Source organism: Emydura macquarii, unplaced genomic scaffold, assembly GCF_026122565.2.
Source record: "Emydura macquarii macquarii isolate MOO-44397 ecotype Brisbane River unplaced genomic scaffold, CSIRO-AGI_Emac_v2 contig_2768, whole genome shotgun sequence".
Taxonomy (NCBI): Eukaryota; Metazoa; Chordata; order Testudines; family Chelidae; genus Emydura; species Emydura macquarii.
In genome coordinates, this window is record NW_027132905.1 from 38519368 (window position 1) to 38541097 (window position 21730).

The window sequence follows — 21730 nt, forward strand, 5'->3', positions numbered from 1 at the left end:
CTTCCCAAAACCACCTTTACACCTGGCAGCTAGATTGTCCCTCACAGCAGAAAGGGCACAACTTCCAGTGGCCTAGGGAATTAGCTCCTTTCTTGCCCCCGAGATGGTCCCCTGCAGGCCGAGGGGAGGCCCAGTGTCCGGGTTCTATGGAGCTTGCCCACATGGAACCCTCAGTCCGGCGTCTCTCAGCAGTAGTCTGCTCTCAGGGAAAGGCAAAAAGGAAGGTGACTTTGTGTTTGGTTGTATTATAAATATTAAAGCTGAAGAGAAAAGCAATGGCACATCCCTCACTAACCATCTGCAATGGCATTTTCAGAGAGATTCAGCTGTGTGAAGACACCATCTAGATCAGGGTTCCCAAACTGAGGTATGCATACCCCTGGGGGTATGTGAGACATTTCTGGGGGGTGCGTGGGAGAAACTGTGTAATGGTGGCTTTTATTTGTTTTGTTTATTGCATTTTTATAATAGGCTACTCAGACAAAGCTTTACAACTCTGGGAATTTGTTACATAAAATACAGTAGTTAATTTACTTCAAGATGTACCAATGAGAACACAGATACACAGTGATGCTGACGTACAGAGCTCTCGCCTCTAATCACCATACAACACTGATTCAATTGCCCAACAACTGTTCAATCTAACCGAGCTCAGAACTTGGGGGGGGGGGTCAGTTGTATATGTCACACTATTATTATATTTGTATGTAATCGTGAGATATTGACAGGTGGCTAAAAACAGGTAGTGTTCGAAGAACACACACAGGCTCAGTGATGAGAAGAGTAGAGGTACGTGGGCAGCTGGTAGATCTGGAAAGGGATATGCAATAAGGAAAGTCTGGGAATCTCTGATCTAGACAAATGGAAAGATCAGACCAAAGAGGGCAGTGACAAAATTTAGTCATTTAGACAAATTTTGTGCTAAGCTGCGGAGGAAAATGTACTTTAACTTTGTTGACTTTTTTGCAATAGACCTCTGGATGCAAGAGTTGTAGAATTCCTGGCAAAGGGCTGGGACTGCCACAGTGTGAGGCAACCATCTGAGTTGCAAACTTATCAGTCTGTTCTGTAGCAGAGAGGAGGACGGAAGATACCAACTTAAGGGCATTGGGTCTGAATCTCTCGTCATTTTGCAAAGTTGGGGTGAAGGAGTACAAGTGAGTGGAGAATCCTGGTTTGGCAGTGTTTCAGCTCCACTTTACACAGGTGTAAATGAGGTCACAAAGTCCAGGCCCTGGAGAACCAGACCTTTTTATTTACTGTGAGATAATTCATCTAGAAATCTCTTAGGGATGAGGAGGCTGTTTTATGCATTTGGAATAACTTTGCCCAATGGGAAATTCATAAGTGTGGCTTCTGGGTAGGGGTAAAACACAGACCTGCCATTTTGATTTGTAACTGGCTCTGGAGCTACCTACTGCTAGCAGGGGTGGGCAGGAAAGTCTGCTGGGAAGTAGACACTGAGATATTTGACCTGTTCTGTTAGTTAGAAGTAATAACTGTGCATGTCCAGGAAGTGATCATCACATTGATTATGGAACTGATTTAAAATCTTGACCTCAAAAGCCGGTTTCTACCTTGCTATTGTTAATGGCAATAAGCTACAGTTGGAAAGTGATTCTGTAAAACTGGCAGAGTGGGGTTCCATGTTTGCCTCTCCGTTACGCTCACTTTGCAAGTCCAAAATGTTTTATTTTTCTAATTGCCCACCCTGCGAACTTGAGCTTGGTGGCTGAAAGTCAGACAGGTTCTCTATGGCTCACACATCACCAACAAAAAAGATTCTGCAATGGGAATGCAATTAATAATTCTGCTAAGGGTGCATGAGCCAGAATAAAATCCAGCTCCCTCTCTCAAAGCTGTATGAGCTCTACAGAGTTAAAAAGTGCCATCCAAAAAAAGTGCAAGCTAACTTTAATTATTCAGTCAGACATGACTGAATAAGTACAGGTAGATTAGCTGAGCAAGAAGGTATCATTTTTACTTGTAAGACGAACCACACTTTAATATGCACAGCTGGGTCCATTTTCCTTATCTTGAACTGTTACTTTAATTTCATACAGAGATAAGAGACTCTAGACCAAGCAGTACTAAGGTGATTACTTCACTCCAAGAGGTTAAAGTTGCTTGGCCTTGAAGTTTGAAATGGTCATGCATTTCACCACCCGCTTTGTTTATTACAGAGGAAAACTGAACACTAAGGGCCAGATTTTCAGCCCAGCCCTAACTGAGTCTCGACCTTGCAGGAACAGAACAGCAAGTACATTTTGTCATCTGCAACTATTTGTACTTAAGCCCTGTAGATGTCTAAGTTCCCCGTTATGCCCATAAATGTACTATCCACAACTTGTGTCCACTAAAATGGAGATCATTCTCAGAATCTGGCCCTAAAACCTCACTGGGATGTTTAGGTTTGTATAGACATTTCAGGACATTGTTTCACTTGACCCAGACAGTGGGTGAACTGAAGGCACTTGGTCCCATGTTCCACAGCACATCCAAGGCATCTGGAATAAGGTGACACCCAAATGTGTGGTGGTATTGACACATCACACATATACTAGTAACTTTTTTACATACTGTAACTATTATAAATAAAATTCCCTGAGTTTCTCTACCTGGCAGGCTGCACTGGTTTAACTAAAGTTGTGAATTTAAACCAGTTTAGTTGAATCAATGCAGACTCCTGTGTGGACATTAATTTCAGAAAAAGTTACTTATTTTGGTTTAGTTAAAGTAGATTAGGAACAGGTTTCAGCTAAACTGAACTAAAAGCTGGATTTGCAGTAGCCCGAACTCTATAGTGGGTTAGAGGGTGCACAGCTGAATGGCAGGTTGGCAGTGACATTGCATGAGAGCCTGGCCTGGTGATTTATCATTAAGGTTATAAAGGGGAAGTATGATTCATTACTAAAGCTTTTACCAGCACTAGTGATGTCTAGCAGTGGTTGGGAATCACATTGTTGTAGGATATGATCAGAGATTACCTGGATCTGATTGCTAGAATCTGGCAAGTTTGGAAGGGCTGCTTGTTTCAGGTCTGAGAAGCTTGGTGATCCCATGATTATGCATGCACCACGCATATAAAAGAAGGCCAATGAGCAGCAATAGAATAACCTTGCAAAAGCAGGTGGTGTGCCCCACACAGGTGGTAATTTTCAGTTTCTAGCCCCTCTTATCCAAGGACCCCAAAGCACTTTGCAAACTCGCTTTAACTCTCACAACTCCTGTGTGAGGTGGAGATTATTCTACAGATGAAAAATCTGAGAGGTAAGTGATTTTATGGCAAGTTGAGCTCTGATTTCAGTCCCCAATGCCAATTATGAGACAACAGTGTGGTCTAATTAGAGATCAGCTGCCTTAATAGAACTCATTTGAACTCGTTTGAAATTCAATTGTTTAATTTGTCAATAAAAAACAAAACACCTGAGAACAAGCTGAAATGCAACCAGGAAAGAGCCACCAGAGAAAGCAGATTTCTGATTCAATGACTCAGCTGCAGGAATCAGCTCTCAGTGAACAAGACCCTACTTCACAGGGCTCTTTTTGTTGGCCTTAGAATTAGGAGAGGACAGAATTGTCGACTCAGTGCTGAAGAGAGACGGGACCTTCACACCTTTCTGTTTCAGCATCTGATGAAAATCCAGCCGCTCACTAATTATTCTCTGGAAATCAGACACATTCACAGGAGAAGCCAGTATTAGCCGTGGAGGTGATAGGATCATAAAGCTGTTCTTTCTCCCCTCACTTCTCTGCTGGTCCCCAGCTCAGGGGTCCAAACAGAAGTGTCCTTCCACACTGACTCACATACCTGCATGGCCTCCAGTGCCTCTTCATCACTAATTTCAGCCTGGGGGGATTTGGCACCTGCAGTGCTGTATGTGGCCTGAATTATTTTGCTCCGAAATCTTTCAAACTTTGATTTTAAAAGAAAAATAAAAACAACCTCAGTTTAGGCTGAAGAGTTAAACAAGTTTCCTCCAATTAAAGATGGATACTGTCTTACACAAGAAAGACCTTCTCTCACGAGACAGAGAATTTGCAGCAACACCTGCGTTTTAAACTACACCAACAAGAGGGATGGTCTGACAACTGGCATTTCTGACAGGTTCTCATGTCTCTGAATATTCCCAGGACACTGACGAATGGTAGGACTGAAAGCTTGTTTCTGTGACATTCTGCCCCAAGCTAAGTATGTGCAATTATAGTTGGCATTACCAGAAGCCCCACACAGACACCTACAGGCAACACGAGTCTCAGGATTAGTAATGTCAGCAAATCTGACCTGAAAATGGATGGGCCTCAGTGGAGTTGCACCTGCTTGCAGCAGGTCTGAATATGGCCCTTTAAGAATATGGAGAAATGCTTCTTCCCAAGATGGCTGTTTAGACTATTGCTGTATTTTAGAGAAGGGGATCCCCAGAGGGGTTGGGAGGCTCTGGGATAAGAAGACTGGCATTATAACTGTTCTTCTCTGAAACTTCTGGGTCTGATTTTTCTTTTTTCTCAGACTCCTGTAAGACCCATAACTGAAACAAAGGCCTCAGGCAAGTGCAGGGAAAGGCTGGGGGAGCAAGTGGACTGTTAACTGCCAGCTCCTCCATTCTTGCTGCTGAAGAGCAGGATTCTGAGGCGCCAAAGAAAGACAGGGCTAAAGAGCCCCATGCAGTCCACCCATGCTTGTGTGTAAGGATGGCCCTGACTAAACTGGGGCCATTGTTCTCATTAGCTGGAGTCCCACCCTCAAGGGAGGGGCCTGCAGTGAAGGAGGTTGCCTTTACCCTGGCACTGATGCACTCCAGTGCAACTTTGGCCTGCTGCTCAGCGCACTGCAAGGCCTCAGCTTGGCTCTGCATCTCACTTTGGTCACGCAGCTGCTTCTGGAAGCGGTGCTGGGCTACCAGAACCTCTGCCTGGAGCTGGTTGATCTTGTTCTGCAAATCATCGATCAGTTTGTTCTTCTCGGCCAGTTTAGATTCCTGTTCCACAATGTCCTGAGGAGAAAAACCGTTCAGGAGCAAGCTGCCTAACTCAAACATTTCCTACCTTTCCCACAGCAGATGCACATGTCAATGCCCAGAAATGTTACCGGTTTGGGACTTTCTCTTACCTATAGTATTTAATAACTATTCTAATTAAGAGCCATTCAACAGGTTGGTTTCCTCTGTCAATTCAGGCTCATTTAAAAAATTAAACTGAGCAATAAAATGTATTGAGAAACTAAATATCCCAGGGCTGTCCCATCTCTGATTTTCATGGGACAGACTCCCCAGCAAAACTAGTGAGGACATGGATGAGTTTAGTCTTGAGAATAACTAGAGTGAAAGACACAGGACAAGAGAGCAGGAAAGGACCTAAAGGAGCCCAAGGTGCTCACAAAATGATATTTGTTTTGTTAAATTTATACAGGCCCAGGCCTATGAGGGGCACAGCAGAGAGAATTAAGGTGTTGGCTGCTGTAACTGGGCGCAGGATTTTGCACTGATGAATCACCTGTCGGAGTTTGTAATTTTCTCTCTCTATTATTCCCATCATTTCTTCACGCTTCCGTTCTTCTCGGAGGCTGGAAAACTGAAAGAAAAGGCTCCAGTTAGCACATTAGCCCCTTTACTACAGGTCACAGAATCGTGATTTCATGACTTCTTAAAAAAAGAATAAAAACAAGCCTCACAAAAAATAAATTCCCAGTTTCCCACACTTTAAACAATGGTGCTCACTGGACTGTGTTGTGATCTCAGTGACTGTACCTTGGCAGACATGGCTTGTAGTTGATTTCCCCGCTCTCTGAGCTCCTTCTGTAGCACTTCCTTTTCCGACTCAGCTCGTCGTACTTGTGACTCCTGAAAAGCCAGCTGCCTTTGCAAGGAAGAGATGGCACCTGTAAAATCAGAACAGAGTTCTGAACCAACTGAATCCCTGTCAGAGCCCTCCCGAAGTCTCCCCTAGGTGATGGAAAAAGGGGCCAATCATTTTGTTCCATAATCAAAAAGTCAGCTGGCTATGGACATAACTTATCCTAGAACTACAGTAACATGAGGGTTAACCCTTCAGCTGAATGATACTTTATTGCATCACTAAATTGAAGTGTCCATTTCTTAATACCAGCCAAATTCATCTTGTGCAAGAGTCGAAAGATTTAGCAATGGTCTGATATGCAGAAGCTCCCTCCAGGCTAGCAAAACAAGCTGGGCACATCACAGAGGTGCTGAGTGCTGCTAGCTATACAGGGCGGCTACTCCTCTTTGTCCAAAATCTGTTCTTGACTAGCACCCGCATTGTTCAGCAGTTCAAATTTTACCAAACACTTTTAAGTCGAATCTGCCCTTGGTGAGTAATGGGCATCTTTACTAGGCAAGCTGTAAGGGAAAATAATTCAAAAGTAGCCGCTACTGTTGGGAAGCTACCTTTTAAAACTGCAGAGAGAATAGAAGCTGCAGTCTCAGTGAAGATTTAATGTAGATCCTTCTTAGACAGAAGGAACTGAGCCACAATAATGACTTTCCTTACCTCCTCATAACCAGCATACGAATTGTTCACAGAACAGGGGAAAAGTCTGGGATCTAGCCACTAAAAAGTCAGATATTCTCTGGTCTCTAGGCCTTTTGTATTTTCCCATACACCAGTCCTGGTACCTGTGGCCATGTCATAGTCGGTTTTCACTTTCTCCAGTTCTTTACAGAGTTCTTGGTTCATTTGCTGGAATTCTCTCAGCTTGACCAGGGATGCTTTCTCTTCCGCCTCTGCCTCATGCTCCTCCTCTTCTTCAGAAGCCTCTTCAGTCTCTGTACCGAGAAGCTCTTTTTCCATGTCCTCTTGTCTCAAGCCATTTTGTTGCATTTCTGAATACTGTAAGGCCAAAAGGGATGGGAACAATTTTGAAAAATTAAGCAAAATGCAGCTTTCTGTAGAGATAGGCTTGAGTCGTCAGATGGCTCCATTTATGGAGCTGAACGTTTGAAAGGAGGAGGGTCTAGTTCTGGAGTTGCATTAAGGGCCCCTCTCTAACCCTGAGCAGATTCCGTACAAATGGAATAATATATGGTGAAACCAGGCTTAAGAAAATGATTCAGTAACTGCTGCAGCTTAATTACTGGATCCCTCTAAAACTCGAGTTCTACTCCAAATGCAGGAAAATTGTACTTCCTGTTCTTCTTTATCTAAAAGTGTCTGTTGTATCCAGCACTGGAGCCTCTGGGGACCTCACAATGTCTAGATACTAAAAAACATACAATCATGGGTGTCATGTTCCTGGAGGCACATCCCATAAGCCCAGTGCAGACCTGGAGCAAGATTTCTGAAAGTTCATTATTGAGCCTCCTGTCTAAATTTAGTTCAAATACAGAGACCCCAGATCCATTGACCGTGAACTTGACCCTTTGCCAGGCCATATCTCCTGGATACTACAAGAGAAGAGGATTCTGAATATTTGGCACTCTTACGCATAAGCATCTGAAATGTGCCCCTCTTTGGATCTGTGTGGTTAGATGTTCTAGTCTAAATTTTTGTTTCTAGGGCCCCTCTGCACAATTAGGAGAATTTAGTTTGTTAGGATCTGTCCACCCTGATCTCTTTCATTTCTGTGTTTAGAAAATTTCCCTTGTATCATCATAGAAGTGCACCCAAGAATGGGGATTAAGTTATATGAATCTTCTTGTAAACCTTAAAAATCCCATGGTGAACCACTCCCAAAACACACTCACTCAGAAAAGTAGGGACAAATTTTTCTCTCCGTTCCACATGTAAATGTGGTGCATCTTCATTTACACTGATGTAACTGAAAGCAGAATTTGGCCCAGAGATGTTAACCTAAGTTATTTTTTTATAATGTTTCTAAATGCTTTGTACACACTTTCCCAAGTCTACAAATCAGAGACCCAAGGGAGATGGGAGGTGGGGAGAGAAATCTAGAGGATGTAGTCACTAAAGGATACATCTAGCAGCATTGTGAAAAGCATATAATTGCATAGACTCCTCTCATTCTATTGTCAGTTCCTTTCTCCATATCTGGACTGATGCAGATCCTCTTTCACCTCCTTTTCCAGTTGCCATAGTTCCTCCTGGTCTTTCATCAAGGACTCAGACAGGCTAGCAATCTTGGAGTCCAGCATTTTATCAGAGTAGCTTAGTTTTAATGTTAAGCATGCCACCTCCTCTCTCAAATCTTCCTTAGTGCTGCTTTGTCCTAAGCCATCCTGCACTGAGCTGCTTAGGCTATGCATCTTTGTCCTGCTGTCATCAGCTACAGATTCTGAGGCTGCATCTTTCTGCAAGGAAAAATTTAGTCTGAGGAAAACTACCTGGGAAGCTAATAGTGGGAAGCTGCTTTCCATAGTCCTCGCTTGCAGCACATAAAGGAAAAAGTCTGGTGCAGTAACCACAAATATACCTCACCTCGTCAGTGAATTCTTAGTGCTAGGCCTCCAAACTGGCTCTTGGGAAGTTGCTAAGGCGTTTGGAAAATGATGCACAAATGAGTGCACTCAGCATTCCATTCCGCTTCAGATTGCCTCCAACCAGCATCGTCACAGTCAGTAGCTTTATTATATCAGTTATGAGGTTCATAATCAAAGTGGGACTGCTGGGGGTATCATTTGCATCTAATTACCCAGAATGCTCTTCCCTCTCACTCTGCTACGTGTGAATTCAGAGCTCAAAAAGGGCCTTAAATAGCTTTTATCTGAACCTCATTCACTCAGTCCTTTTTTTTTTTTTTTTTGTGCCTATTTGAGGACATCTATCTGCTTAAATCATCATCCACTTTTCCACTAGCTTTGGCCACTGCTCATAGACTTCATAGTGAGAGAGAAAAGGGCTATCTTAAATGCCTGCTTCATTTCATACAGGGAAAATGAGTGCAAGTCACCTCCTCTGTGATGACACTTTCCTTCCTGAGCAGGTCCAGCTGTTTCTTCAGATTCTCCACCTCCTCCCTAAGGATAGAGATCACATCGTCCTTCCTTGCACATTCTGCCTCACACCTTACAAGATGATTGATCTCTTGCCCCATCATCAACAAGCATTGTTCCTGGAAACAGATACCAGCATAGTGTCCACTTAAACAATACATCTTAAGTTTGATGGGATATTGGTGGACAGGAAAAAGATGTACATCATCCACTCGTCCTATATTTCAATACCTGCCCATTTCTAAGGAATTTAATGGCATCTAGTTTAAGGGACAAGGACCCAGGGCTCCTAAGTTCTTTCTTGTTTTGATGTGGACTTACTGCACTTCTCTATCTGCTTTCTCTTCTTTCCTGCACATATAAAATGGGGTAGTAACACCCACTTCACATTGTTTTGAAAAAGAACTTTGAGATTCTTTGAATGCATTTATCCAAATAGAATTATCTAACTTAATTTACATCACACACTTAGAAAATTAATTTACTAGCTGAATCACTTTGCAATTAACGATGTGCTTGGTCTATTTTTCTTTTTGAACGATAATAGCAACTTTCTCACCTTCTCACGGATAACATCAATGTACCATGGAATTTTACTGTCTGTGGGTCCTCTTTGCTGTTTAGCTGGACCTACTCCTTCTGTGAAACTCTTCCATTTAGAGAGACTAGTAAGACTTTTACTGGGTGGGAGGTGGCCAGCATCTAGGGGGCAAAAATAGGCTAAAAGTGGAAAGAGCATTTATCTAAATATCAACCAGAGACTTGGAAAACACATTTGTTCTCTCAAACTTTTCTTCTGGCAAGAAATCTCTATTAATAGGCTCAATTGTTTGGTTAAAGATTTTTTTAAAAATTCCTCAGAAAAGATGATTTACCATGTTTAACTAAAAACAGTGACCCAGCCTCAAATGGGTAGGCTTCACAATGTCTGCTAGCTACAACTGTAATCAGCAAAATCCTCCAACTTGTGGCTGGCCTTGTATGTGCCTCGGTGTCTTGCATAGAACCACAACCTAGACTGGAACAGGGACTCTGAAGCACTAAAGGCAGCATCTTTACCACATGGTGCAGGTTGCTTTATGCAATATATAGCTTGGTTGAAGACCATGTCATGCCACCAATTGGTTAAAAAGAGCAACCAAGGCAAGCCCAGTGGTGTTTCCTATAGCAATGTAATGTGCTGCCTTGCCACAGTACCGATTTTTACAGAGGATTTTCACCCTTCTGGGAAAACACACATGCATACAATCTTCACAGTTCTCCCCTTACCCTTATCCTTGGTGGCTGATTCTGATGGATATGTGGTCTGAAAGACAGTATTCCACTCTTCAAAACTGAGTTGGGATGACAGACTAATGGTACTCAAATTATAGGGCAAATCATGGATGTCTGGTACAGTACTTTCTGTGTTTAAAAAGAAATAAAAATCCTGGTTATCAAAGTGTTTTTTCTGTTTTGTTTTTGGTAAGAAAAATATCTTTGACGTATTCCAGATTTTTGCCACTCTGGCTTATAACCTCTGTCACACTAAAGGGTTGAAATTCTTTTACCAATTTCAGAGAAGTGAAAAGAAATGTGGATTTTATGCTAAATGAGAGACTGATTTAATTATTATAGGAGAACTAGGAGTTCAGTATGTGAGGAACCTATCTCTTCTAATATCCAGGTAGATTTACCTGGTCATGGTAGTATAAATTTATGTGATAGAATGAAAGAGGCCAAAATCTGAGTCATCTCACCCTTCAGAATAAGGAAAAATCTGTCTTCATAGTCACAGAAGTTAGAGCCAGAGGGGACCACCAGATCATCCAGAAACTAGTTCTGAAAGGCCGTTCAGCATTAAACAAACAGATCAACATGAGCCCAAAGTTTCCTTAGCCTGAAAAATGGGGCTGGTGCTCAGGACAGAGGGGAAAACCTCACTCTTCTCAGTAGGACTCCCCTGCTCTGCAATGGTAGGGTGTACTACCCCTTCAAGAGACTGTGTGCAGTTTACAGCATACACAGCTTGGGTGAAATCAAGAAGCGCCCTGCCCTGCCCTGCCCTGGGGCTATATATAAACAGGGAAAGGAAGCTGACGAGAGAAAGAACCAGAAGTTGTGCTGGTGATAGTGTCCATCCCTTCCGTCGGTCACTACCCTGACGTAGGCCTTTGAGATTTTTTCTGATGATGTCCTTGGTTACTCTGACTCAACCCTCTGAGGTAAGGGCCTAATGAACTTGGTTCTTCCCTGACCTGCTGCCTAAGGGAAAGGAGCCAGCCTGCCTGCCTCCTAGGACAACAGGAGACGCTGGGAGTTTTGATGGCTGGAGCTGGTCTGGAGTCCTCTAAAAGCAGGATGGCTTTTTGTTTGGGTGGCCTTGGTCTCCCCCTTCTTGGATCTGTACACTTGCCTTTGGGGTTTTCACTTGCTACTAACTAGCTTTTCTTTTTTTAACTTTTTTTGGTAGCATTGAGGAAATGCTCAATATAGGATAGTGTCAAAAGCACCTACTAGCAAATACATACTAGTCAAGTATGAAATCTATATTCCATGTTAAGGTTGTGGTGAGGGAGCCATCAGAACTCTGGCTACCTGCAATTTTGTAGGACTTAAACAGGAGTATTGGGGAAATAAGGGCTATCATGTGGGAGAAATATCTTAATATATCTCACAGGAAAGAGTGTTTTGGGGTTTGCTGGTCTCCCTTGTGAGCCTTACCGAGCTGGGATGTTGAAGTTGCTCTGTTACTAAATCTAGGACATCCAGGGCGCATTAGAAAAGCTCTCTGTAATTGCTCCACCTGGGGCTCATACTCCGACTCGGAGAAGCCAGCAGGTTTGATATCAGCCTGGCAAATAAGAGGAAATTAGACCATTAACTGGATGTGTCTTATTCAGAAAGTGCTCTTTAACTGTAGGTTGGCAGGAAGGTAGTTCACTGCAGGATCAGACCCTCCCTAAGAAAGCCTTCCTTCATCCAATGCTAAAATTCCTTTCTCCTGATCTCTTTCAGCTAAGATTTTCAAGGGCGTTAGATGCCCAAATCCCACTGAAACTGATGCCTAACCCCTTTTGAGACTGCCTGCATTAATCATGGGGGTGAGATTATGATTTTGCTGATAAACAAAGCATTGCAATGGCATAGTAGGGATGAAAATCCACTTCTTGCCATTATCTGCATATAACAGCTTGTCTTTGCTTCACTTGCCTTGAGAGTTCTGTGGGTAACCAAATGGCATATGATCTGCTGCTGCACTGTGCAGAATCCATCTTACTTAATGGCATCTTCCTTTCTTTGGAGCTCAAGGCTGAAAGAAGCTGCTGCCCAAGACACCAATGTGCAAGGTGCTGAGTACTTCCCAAAAGAGACTCAGCACCTCCCAGGAGCTGGCCCCAAGTGTATAGTGTTATCAAGACAGTACCTTGTAACCCTTTGTTTCCCCAATCAAATCCCATTTTATCATGTCTAAAATGTGATTAAAACTGCAGCATATTAAATACTTGGTTTTCATAGTAGCGTCTGACTGCTTGAGCCGATTTACTCAGCGTGGATCTACCACTAGGAAGCTTCCATACTGGTGTCTGTTGTCTTCGGCTGCTTAATTCCTGGAGCTCACTGAAGCCCTTTGTCATCAAGTTCATCTCTCTAATGGTGTTTCAACATCTCAGCCTTTCACAAAACAGAGAGAGGGAGATTCAAATAGAGCCGTTGGGTTAAAAGTCCTATAATTTAAAAAATCACATCTCCTCACTTGTGTTCCTAATAACAGTGTAAATCAGAGGTTTTCAACTGTAGGGCATGCGCTGGACACAGATGATAGTGCAGGGGGGGAGCAGTGATGGAACACCATAACCCTCCCTTCACCTCAGTGGGCCACCCAGCCTTGCATGTGTCTATTTTTGTCTGGGTTGGGGGTGGGGACGTGCAACCAAAAAGTGTAAATCAAGTGTGGTTGGGGGGGAGTTCAGCTCAAAAAGTTTTAAAACCGCTAGTCTAAATTATCTTCACTTTCTGCCCAAGGGGAAAAAGCCTGATCTCCCAGAAATGGAATAGACTTCAACTTTGTACAGAATACAAAATTCTGTTTAATTGGGGAAAAGTGATACAAAGCTCTCAGAAATATTCATGTACTATGTAGCTCTCTAGTCATGTAATATTCTGCGACCCAAATTCTTTCCTGATTTAACTTTAGTCAGTTGTTTAGTTCCTAGAGTGAATGCCTGCATAAACCCATATGGAGTTTTTGCAGAGCTGAGATTTAATTCAGCTATGGTAAACACCACTGCCATTGCAGTGTTTTGGACAACAGGCAGCATGACATGGTTTGAGTAAATCCGCGCATTAAATGTATGATCAAAGCAGGGGGCTCGGAATGAAAATTGTGCTAATAAAGGAAATGAATAGACCTAAAGGGGGAAGGAGGGCTATATGCCATTGGCCTCCGCCCGGACAAGAGCCACAAAAGACTTGGGGCCAGTCTTGATAAAACAGCATATTGGGATTGCAAAGAGGAATAGACGCTGCAAGGCTTTATTTAGTCAACATGGAATTGTGAGCCAGGGCACCTGTTACCTCCTGTTTTCATTCTCCACCTGTGGCTGGATGCTCAGGATCACAGCAGCACACTTCCCCCAGGCTGGATTTGATAGCTGCTCTGTGATATTGTTCAGGCCAAGAACAGTGGAACACAGGACAGGGCCCTGGTCACCAGGACTCCTGGGTTCAGTTCCTGGCTCTGTCAGAGACTTAAGGGGTGCAATGAGCTTCTTGGGCCCAAACTGATGCGACGGGCTTCGGAGGGGGGGGGTACAGAAGCTGAGACTGCTGGGCCTGAGTACGGGAGGGGCTGAGCAGCCGCAGCTCCTGTACGCTGCCCCAGAACCTGGGCATGATCTGCACCCCAATAACTAGGTCCAAGGGACTTTGGAGCCCCCCCATGTCAGAGGTTGGGGTGAAAGATGTGTCCCTTCCCCCTTCTGTGCCTCAGCTTCCCCATCTACAAAATGAGGCAAGGGGCAAGGCCTAGGCCCTGCATAGGAGGGGGGAGAGTTGGGGGCGGAGGGGATCAGGAACTGGAAGGGGGCAGGCAGGGCATGCAGGGGATTGGGGAAGAGGGGCTGGGGGGAGCAGGGACTGGAGGGGGCAGGATGGGGGCTTGGGGGATGAGGGAAAGGGGGAGCAGGAGGGAGGGGGTGAGGAGGTCGGGGGCGCTGGTTTGGGAGTTGGGGGGCCAGGGGATTGGAGAAAGGGGGCTGGAGGGAACAGGAGAGGAGGGGGCGGGGCGGGGCTAAGGGGAGCGTTGGGATGAGGGTGGAGAGGTCGGGAGGGGCTGGGCTAGGGGGAGCGTGGAGGTGGGGAGGTCGGGGGCGGGCTGTTTCAGGAGCTGCGGGGTCCAAGGGATTGGGGAAGAGGGGCGGGGTGGGGGCGCCTCACCTGCGCCCAACCATCGACTCTCAACCAGCCTCAGTCCGGCCGCTCGGCTTGCGGGGAGACTGACAATCCCAGCGGCGGGACGGGCAGGGGAGCTGGCCAATGAGCGGCGGGAGCGGCGAGCAGTGGGCGGGAGAGTATCCCGGCTTGTGGACAGCTGTTGCTAAAGCAACGTGCTGAGGCGTAGGGGCAGGAAGGTGGGCGGGGCGAAAGAGGACACTCAGAGCGCGAGCGGCCGCTGCTGCGCCCCTGGCGGCGAGCGCGGACAATGCAGCCTCCCTCCTCCGCCTCCTGCCGGGCACGCTGGCTGCATCCCTCTCTGTGAGCCAGGTCTCCCACGTGCCAGGCGCGAGCTCTGAGCCTCCCACCCCAGGGTGCTGAGATGCACAGAAGCGGCTTCTTGAGCCAGCTGCTAACACGCTTCCCCTCCTTTCCGGTCGGTGCTGAACTGTGGAGTTATTAGCAATGGTCCTGATTAGTCAGAGTCATCTTCCCTAAGGTGTTATCCCCCAAAAGACAAACGCGACCCTATACAAACATAGCAAGCTGAGACTGCTCACACCCTTGGGAACAGCCCCCATGGGTGCCCGTTGCCAGTCGGGGCAGCCCTCTGTGTTCCTTCAAGTTAAACTTTATTTTTAGAAAGTTAGAAGTAGTGTTTGGGGACATGATTTTGCAGACTTGAGCAGGCTCCAATGCGGGGGCAGGATTCCGGCCCAGACCGTGCAGGAAGGGGAAGAAGGGAATACATAGATGCATTTCTGATGCATCTCCTTTCATGTGCTGGAACTAGGGGTGGAGGATGCTGCCGCATCCCCTGACTTGAAGTGGTTTCCATCATATCCAGAGGTGACCTTTGGTTCAATGGCTCTCAGCACCCTTACTGTACAAATTGTTCCAGTGCCCCTGTCTCCTTTGAAGCCACAATGTTCTCTTTGCAAGCAGAAGCGAACGAGCAAGCTGAAGGGTACGTCTACACTGTGGAGTGAAATCGATTTAAAATAAATCAACTTTCACCCGCCGAATTTTAGAAGTCAGAGGAGTGTGATCACACCACGCTCATTGCGTCAGCGGATTGCGTCCCCACTAGCTGTTTTTGACAATCAAAGCAGTGCACCGTGGGTAGCTACCCCACAGTGCAACTAGCCGCAGAGGCTTTTGGGAAGGTTGTCATCCTCTCATGATGCAACATACTCTCCCCCCTCCCTTGTCCCAGTCCAAACAAACAATCTCCTTTTCGCGCCATTTTTTTCAAACCCTTCATTCTCTGCCACGTGCACGCCATTGCCTGAAAGGAATGGAGCCCGCTCAGCTCTGCACTACTATTGTGAGCATCACAAACACCTCACAACTTATTCTGCAGTATTTTCAGGGGTGAGAGAGGAGCCACAGTGCTGAAAATTGCGATGTTACAGAGGCCATCTTGCTACAAGCCATAGAATGAAACAATTCCCATTTACTGCAGGCTGTCATGCACCATCTGCAGTTGGTGGAGTGCCACTTCTAGTCCTGGGAAACTAGCAGTGACTAGAGGGATCGCGCCGTTATGAAGGTGTGAGATGATGAGCAGTGGCTGCAGAACTTTTGAATGCAAAAGGCCACTTTCTTTGAACTTTGTGCAGAGCTCTCCCCAGCCCTGAAACACATGAATACTCGTTTGAGACCAGCTCTGACAGTGGGGAAGAGAGTGGCCATCACTCTGTGGAAGCTAGCAAAGCCAGAGTGCTACCAGTCAGTTGGGAATCAATTTGGAGTCGGTAAATCCACCGCGGGAGCAGCTGTGATTCAAGTGTGCTGGGCCATTAATAGATTTCTGCTAAGAAGGGTAGTGCCTTTGGGAAACGTGCACGACATAGTGGAAGGCTTTTCTGCAATGGGGTTCCCAAACTGTGGGGGGAGGGGGTGATAGATGGCACGCACATCCCTATCTTAGCCCCGGACCACCTTGCAACAGAGTATATAAATCGAAAGGGATACTTCTCAATGGTGTGGCAGGCCCCTGTGGATCACAGGGGATGCTTCACTGATATCAGTGTGAGGTGGTCTAGAAAGGTGCATGACAAGCACATCTTTAGGAACTCAGGTCTGTTCAAAAAGATGCAGGCGGGCACTTTCTTCCCTGACCAAAAAATAAATATTGGCGATGTTGAAATGCCAATAATGACCCTGCCTACTCCTTGTTCCCCTGGCTAATGAAGCCCTACACTGGGCACCTGGACAGTGAGAAGGAGCATTTTAGTAATAGGCTCAGCAAGTGCAGAATGGTGGTGGAATTTGCATTTGGACGTTTCAAGGTGCTTTGGTGAAATCTGCTCACTAGGTTAGACCTCAGTGAAAAAAAATCCCAATAGTTATCTCTGCCTGTTGTGTGCACCATAATGTTTGTGAGACAAAGGCAGAGAGGTTCCCTTTGGGTTGGGATGTGGAGGCAGATAAGCTGGCTGCAAATTTTGAGCAGCCAGATGCCACTGCAACTCTGAGAGCCAATCGTGGAGCGCTGCGCCTCAGGGAAGCATTGAAAAACTGCTTTTGCAACAAGACACAACAGTAATGTGCGTTACTTATTTGTGCTGTCCTTTCACTTTGCATCCCCCACCCATCCCACACCGAGCCAGTTTCCCCCTCCTTTCCCCTCAATCACCATTCCAGTCCGCCCTCCTTCCCCCTCCCTTTATTCCCTTCTTATCAATAAACAAACAGTAATGAATTGTGAAGCGGTATGTTTTTCCCCCCCAACCTTCCCCTTCCCCCTTCGATGCACTTCCTCCCCACTTCTCCCTCCTTTATTCCCTTTTTATCAATAAATAAAGAGTAATGAATTGTAAAGCAGTACTTTATTAGTGATCCTTCACAGAGGGGGGAAATGGAAGAAAATGGAATGTTCCGCATGCACTGTGTGGGGCCTGGGATACAGAGCCCATTTTGGCTGTGCACACATGCAAGAATCACACTTCCCCACTCCTTATAGTGGCCATTGCCGCTTTCTGCTCGCCTCAACCAGTGAGGAGTGCAGCATGTACAGCACCCTGCTCAACCTCCTAGACCGCTTTGGGGTGGGAGCTAGGAAAGAATGCATTAGCTCAGAGGAGCTATTTCCTGTGAACGCAGCAGACTGCGAATGTGCAGAACGGTCACAACAGAGCATCATGGGATACCTCCCGGAGGCCAATGACATCGATTTATGTTTCGCTCTGCCTACACTGATGCTCATTCGACCCACAGAATTTGACTTCAGCGCTATGCCACTTGCGGAGGTAGTTTTATTCAGTTGAATTTTACCACGACATGCCAGTGGAGACACATACTTTATATGGTCAATGTCAACCACATTACATCGACCTATATTGTCAGTGTAGACCAGGCCGAAGTCACAGCCAGCAGAGAGAAGGGGGTGATTCAGCACCCCAGCATGTGAACAGCTCTCTACATGGCTCTCAAGTCTGCCCTCCTTGGCTTTGAATTGACTGCACAGGGTACATCTCCTTGCTTCTTAGAATCAGAACCCTCGGAACATTTTGAACTGAAACAGATCCTTCTTCCTCCAAGGCTACAGGGCAGCCACTGGCTCTGGGAACCACACTTTTCAGACCCCAGCAAGGGACCAGATGGCTCTCTGTGCTGCTCTGCCCAGAGACTTAGAGGCTTGCTCCTGGAGATCTTCTAATTCCACCAGAAGCAGTGAAATGTGAGATTTACACCAAGCAGAGATTTAACTGAAAATGCTGGACAAGTGGATCGTCCTCTTGTCATTATTAACAACCCAAATTCAGAGCAAAACCCAGGGTGAGTTATTTATTAACTGTGGAAATTAAACAAATTCTCAGCTACCACCCTGGATAAAGATTAGGGGGTCTTTAGTACCCTGAGTTAAATCATAATCCTTGGTAAATCTAGAAGCCTAGAGTCAAAAGTATATTTTTAAACATTGCTTAAAATATGTTCTATTTCAATTATTATTGGTTATGATATAAATGCTAAATTAGAATCAAATGATGGCATTTTACTACTAAGATGTGCGAAAGCTCCTGTTCAACTGCTAGATTTCCAGAATGCAAAAATCTTTGTCTAAAGGCTGTTAAAATGTGTCCTCTAATAACGCATACATAGATTTCACACACACATGGAAAATGCTGATCCAAATTAAATCACATGCCATTCATTTTTCATCAGGCATCTAGATTTTGTTCCGTTTCAAAGTATATTCATTTTTGCAAAGAAATCCAAAGAAAATATATTTCTGGATTAATGCTATTTAAAAGAAAATTAAACTATCAATTTGTGCTGGAAATTCTATTTCCAAACTTGGATCTGTGCATCTCCAAAGCATTATTGGCCTGATCCTAAACCCACTAAAGGCAGCTGAAGCTTTTCCATTAATTTCAATGGATCAGGCCTTCTGGGACTTTTTGATTATACCATTCGACCAGCTTTGCATACTATGGATGAGCAGGGGTGGAGAAGATGGATTGGATGACCTCTTGAAGTCCCATCTAGCCCCACATTTCTGTGATTCTGTGTGTTGTAAACAGCCTTTCTTTCCAGATCCATACAAGCAGGAATGCAGCACAAGAGGAATCCAGTGTCATCCAAAGGCAGTTTGTCAGCTGGATGAAGTGACAACCTATTTCTATTGCCAATGTCTGCCAGGATATGAGGGTGATGGCACTAATTACTGTCAAGGCAAGTGACATTTTAGGCTAGTTCTAACAGCATGTTTAGATGACCTCCTTTCAGTAGGAAGAAGTGCAGCTCTATGGCTTAAAGCAGGGGTCTAGAAATCAGGATTCTTGGGTTCTTGTCTCTGATTTGCCACTGACTCACTTTGAGCAAGCTACATTACCTCCATGTGCCTTAGTTGACTGACTATATACTGGTACAATAATGCCTATGTGTCTCTCAGGGGTCCTATAGCAATTAATTAGGGCTTATTAAATGCTTTGAGTTCCTTCCATGGAAAGGACTACAGATGCATAAAGTATTATGATATTACTGTGGGTAAACAAAGTGCTGTACAGTAAAACATAGACTAGGACAAGCCATAGCAAGGACAGACCAGTCCATCCAAACATGAACAACTCCCCCAATGGGCTACCTGTGCCTGGAGGTAGCTGCTATTGCTGCTCTCCTGAGAAGGAAATTGGTCAGACCTTTGTGGAGCTTCCTGTGTGTGTCATTTTCCATGTCCAGTGAGCAGCAGCAGTGGAATTACACAGACAATGTGCCTGAAATGAAGACTGATTTTTGACCTCTTCTGCCAGTACTGATTCACTAAGAGAACAGTAATAAACCAGAGCAGATGAATGCTGCTTGCCATGATTCTAAAGACAGACCAAGAACTTTGTTTATCCATTTCTAGAACCTGGTGTCAGCATAACCATTTTCAATAAATCTGCTTGTGATGGCTTTGGAGAGCAGGTTTGTCTTATTAAAATAATGACTGGAAGAAAAGTCACCTTCAGAGTGTCTATTGCTGGGAACCACCAACCTTATACGATAAAATGGTACAAATTCTACTCTGCGCAAGGACCCAAATTCCACAGGTATGTTTAGAATAGTACAGATTTCACACCATCATGGATATTGTATTCTATTACACATATATAGGCATGCATCAGAGTGAAATGACACTGCTGTATTACAGGAAATTGTTTATTTTTACAGGTGGTGATGTCATTGTTAGGTATGTTGGGGACCAGTTTAGCTAAAATAAGAACAATCACAGAACTGTAGGGCAGGAAGGGGCCTTGAGAGGTCATCTAGTCCAGTCCCCTGTGCCGTGGCAGGACCAAGTAAACCTAGATCTTTCCTGGCAGGGGTTTGTCTAACCTGTTCTTAAAAACCTTCAATGATGGGGATTCCACAACCTCCCTGGGAAGCCTGGCCCAGATCTTAACTAGCCTTAGAGTTAATTCCATGCCCCAGGCCATGAAATAGCTGAGCAGGACTTTCCCATGCTGCTCCTGACTGTCGGGGCACACTGCGGTGTTCGGCACAGGAACTGAGAGCAGACTGAGGATTTTATTTGCTGGCAGAAAAAGTGGGATGGAAAACCTACATACCCATTTTTAGTAGAGTGGGGAAGGGCAGGGCGAATTTTAGGTTGCAAATGATCTAAGGAATATTTTTTTTCTTCTTTGAGCACTAGATTTAAACTTTTTCTTTAAAAGTGGGAAGGAAAACTGAATTGGTGAGTCTGCCTGTATCCAGTTCATTTCAGAGTTAGTGAGCTTCTGCTCTCCAACACCTGGAATTCATCTTCTCATGGGCCACGTTTCAGAACAGAACTAGCAGTTTCCATAAGAGGAGGCTTTCTACACAGAAGTCTGGAAGTTTTGCGTATATGTGGCAAATGGCATAATAAATAGGGGAACCCTCTGGAACATATTTTTTTGAGGAAGGGCCTTATAACATTTTTTTTCTTCCTCGATCCCCATTAGCTATATCACTGGTGTCACCCTTTAGCTGGAGATTGCAGTACTGCCCTGTGGAGGGCTTAACAAGCAGGTTCAGGACACTAAATTTAGCAATTTTTTTTAACCTCTTGCCTGAACCTTGGCAAAGCTTGAATTGAACTGCCTCTTGATAACACAGGAGGAAATTCACTCCTGCATAGAAGAACCAAGACAAAATATATCAACCACTTAAGTCCCATGTATCTGGGGGTTACCTTGAGTTGGCCCTCTGCATAGGGGAGAATTTCACCCTGAATTCTGATATTTAATCCCATTGCAATACCACTTGTTTCTTAAATTGGTGTATGAAATGTTGTGGGTCCCAGGATATTAGAGAGACAGGCTGGGTGAAGTAATCATAAAAAGTCCAATAAAATATATTCCCTTACCCACGTCTCACTTAAATTGGTATTAGTCACTGGTATGAATAGTTTATGTAGTGAGTGAGGCTGAGAATAACTAGTACATAACACATTCAGGAACTTCAAATACAGGATTAAGTTTAGAGATTTAAGTGTTTATCTGCAGCCATTTTTTGTCTTTTTCAGTTATCAATTAGGGTGGCCAGCCATTTGATCAGAATTCCTTTACTGATCACTGTAGAAATGTTTGTGGTTTGTAGGCAGGGCTTATTTCAACCACACTTAAATATTCATGGCCAGGTCCCCAGGCTTTCTGGAACAGGACTTTTTGCATGTGGGGGAGAGGGAGTGAAACACACAGTTAGCTTCATGCCACTTTTCCCCTCCGATGATATTGGGGAGAGGGCAATTTGGCCTCCGGCACAAGTTCAATAGTTCAGTTGCATCAGTGAATAACATCATAAAGAAGCCATTCCGCTGGCCAGGTTCACCAAAGCACATCACACTCCTTCATTCCCCCATGCTCCTGATGTGCGCCTGGCCCACCTCCAGGTAAGCTTGCTTTGCCCTCTATGCGGGGCAGGAGCAACTGTTG

At 44.9% G+C, this 21730-nt stretch overlaps 1 protein-coding gene across 2 annotated transcripts; it reads right to left on the minus strand.

Moving 5' to 3' along the window:
• Positions 1–432: 432 nt before the first annotated feature.
• CCDC27 (coiled-coil domain containing 27) lies at positions 433–14345 on the minus strand. 2 transcript variants are annotated; one of them, XM_067567109.1, is made up of 13 exons: positions 14325–14345; positions 12392–12560; positions 11610–11739; positions 10176–10310; positions 9466–9608; positions 8864–9025; positions 8031–8264; positions 6633–6846; positions 5748–5878; positions 5494–5571; positions 4782–4994; positions 3812–3916; positions 433–3665 (listed from the first exon to the last, which is right to left on the minus strand). In XM_067567109.1, the coding sequence occupies exons 2-13, from the start codon at positions 12530–12532 to the stop codon at positions 3528–3530; spliced, it is 1824 nt and encodes a 607-aa protein (XP_067423210.1). In that variant the 5' UTR covers positions 12533–12560; positions 14325–14345; the 3' UTR covers positions 433–3527. The 2 variants fall into 2 exon arrangements, with proteins under 2 accessions (XP_067423210.1, XP_067423209.1); XM_067567108.1 differs by lacking the exon at positions 8031–8264.
• Positions 14346–21730: the final 7385 nt, after the last annotated feature.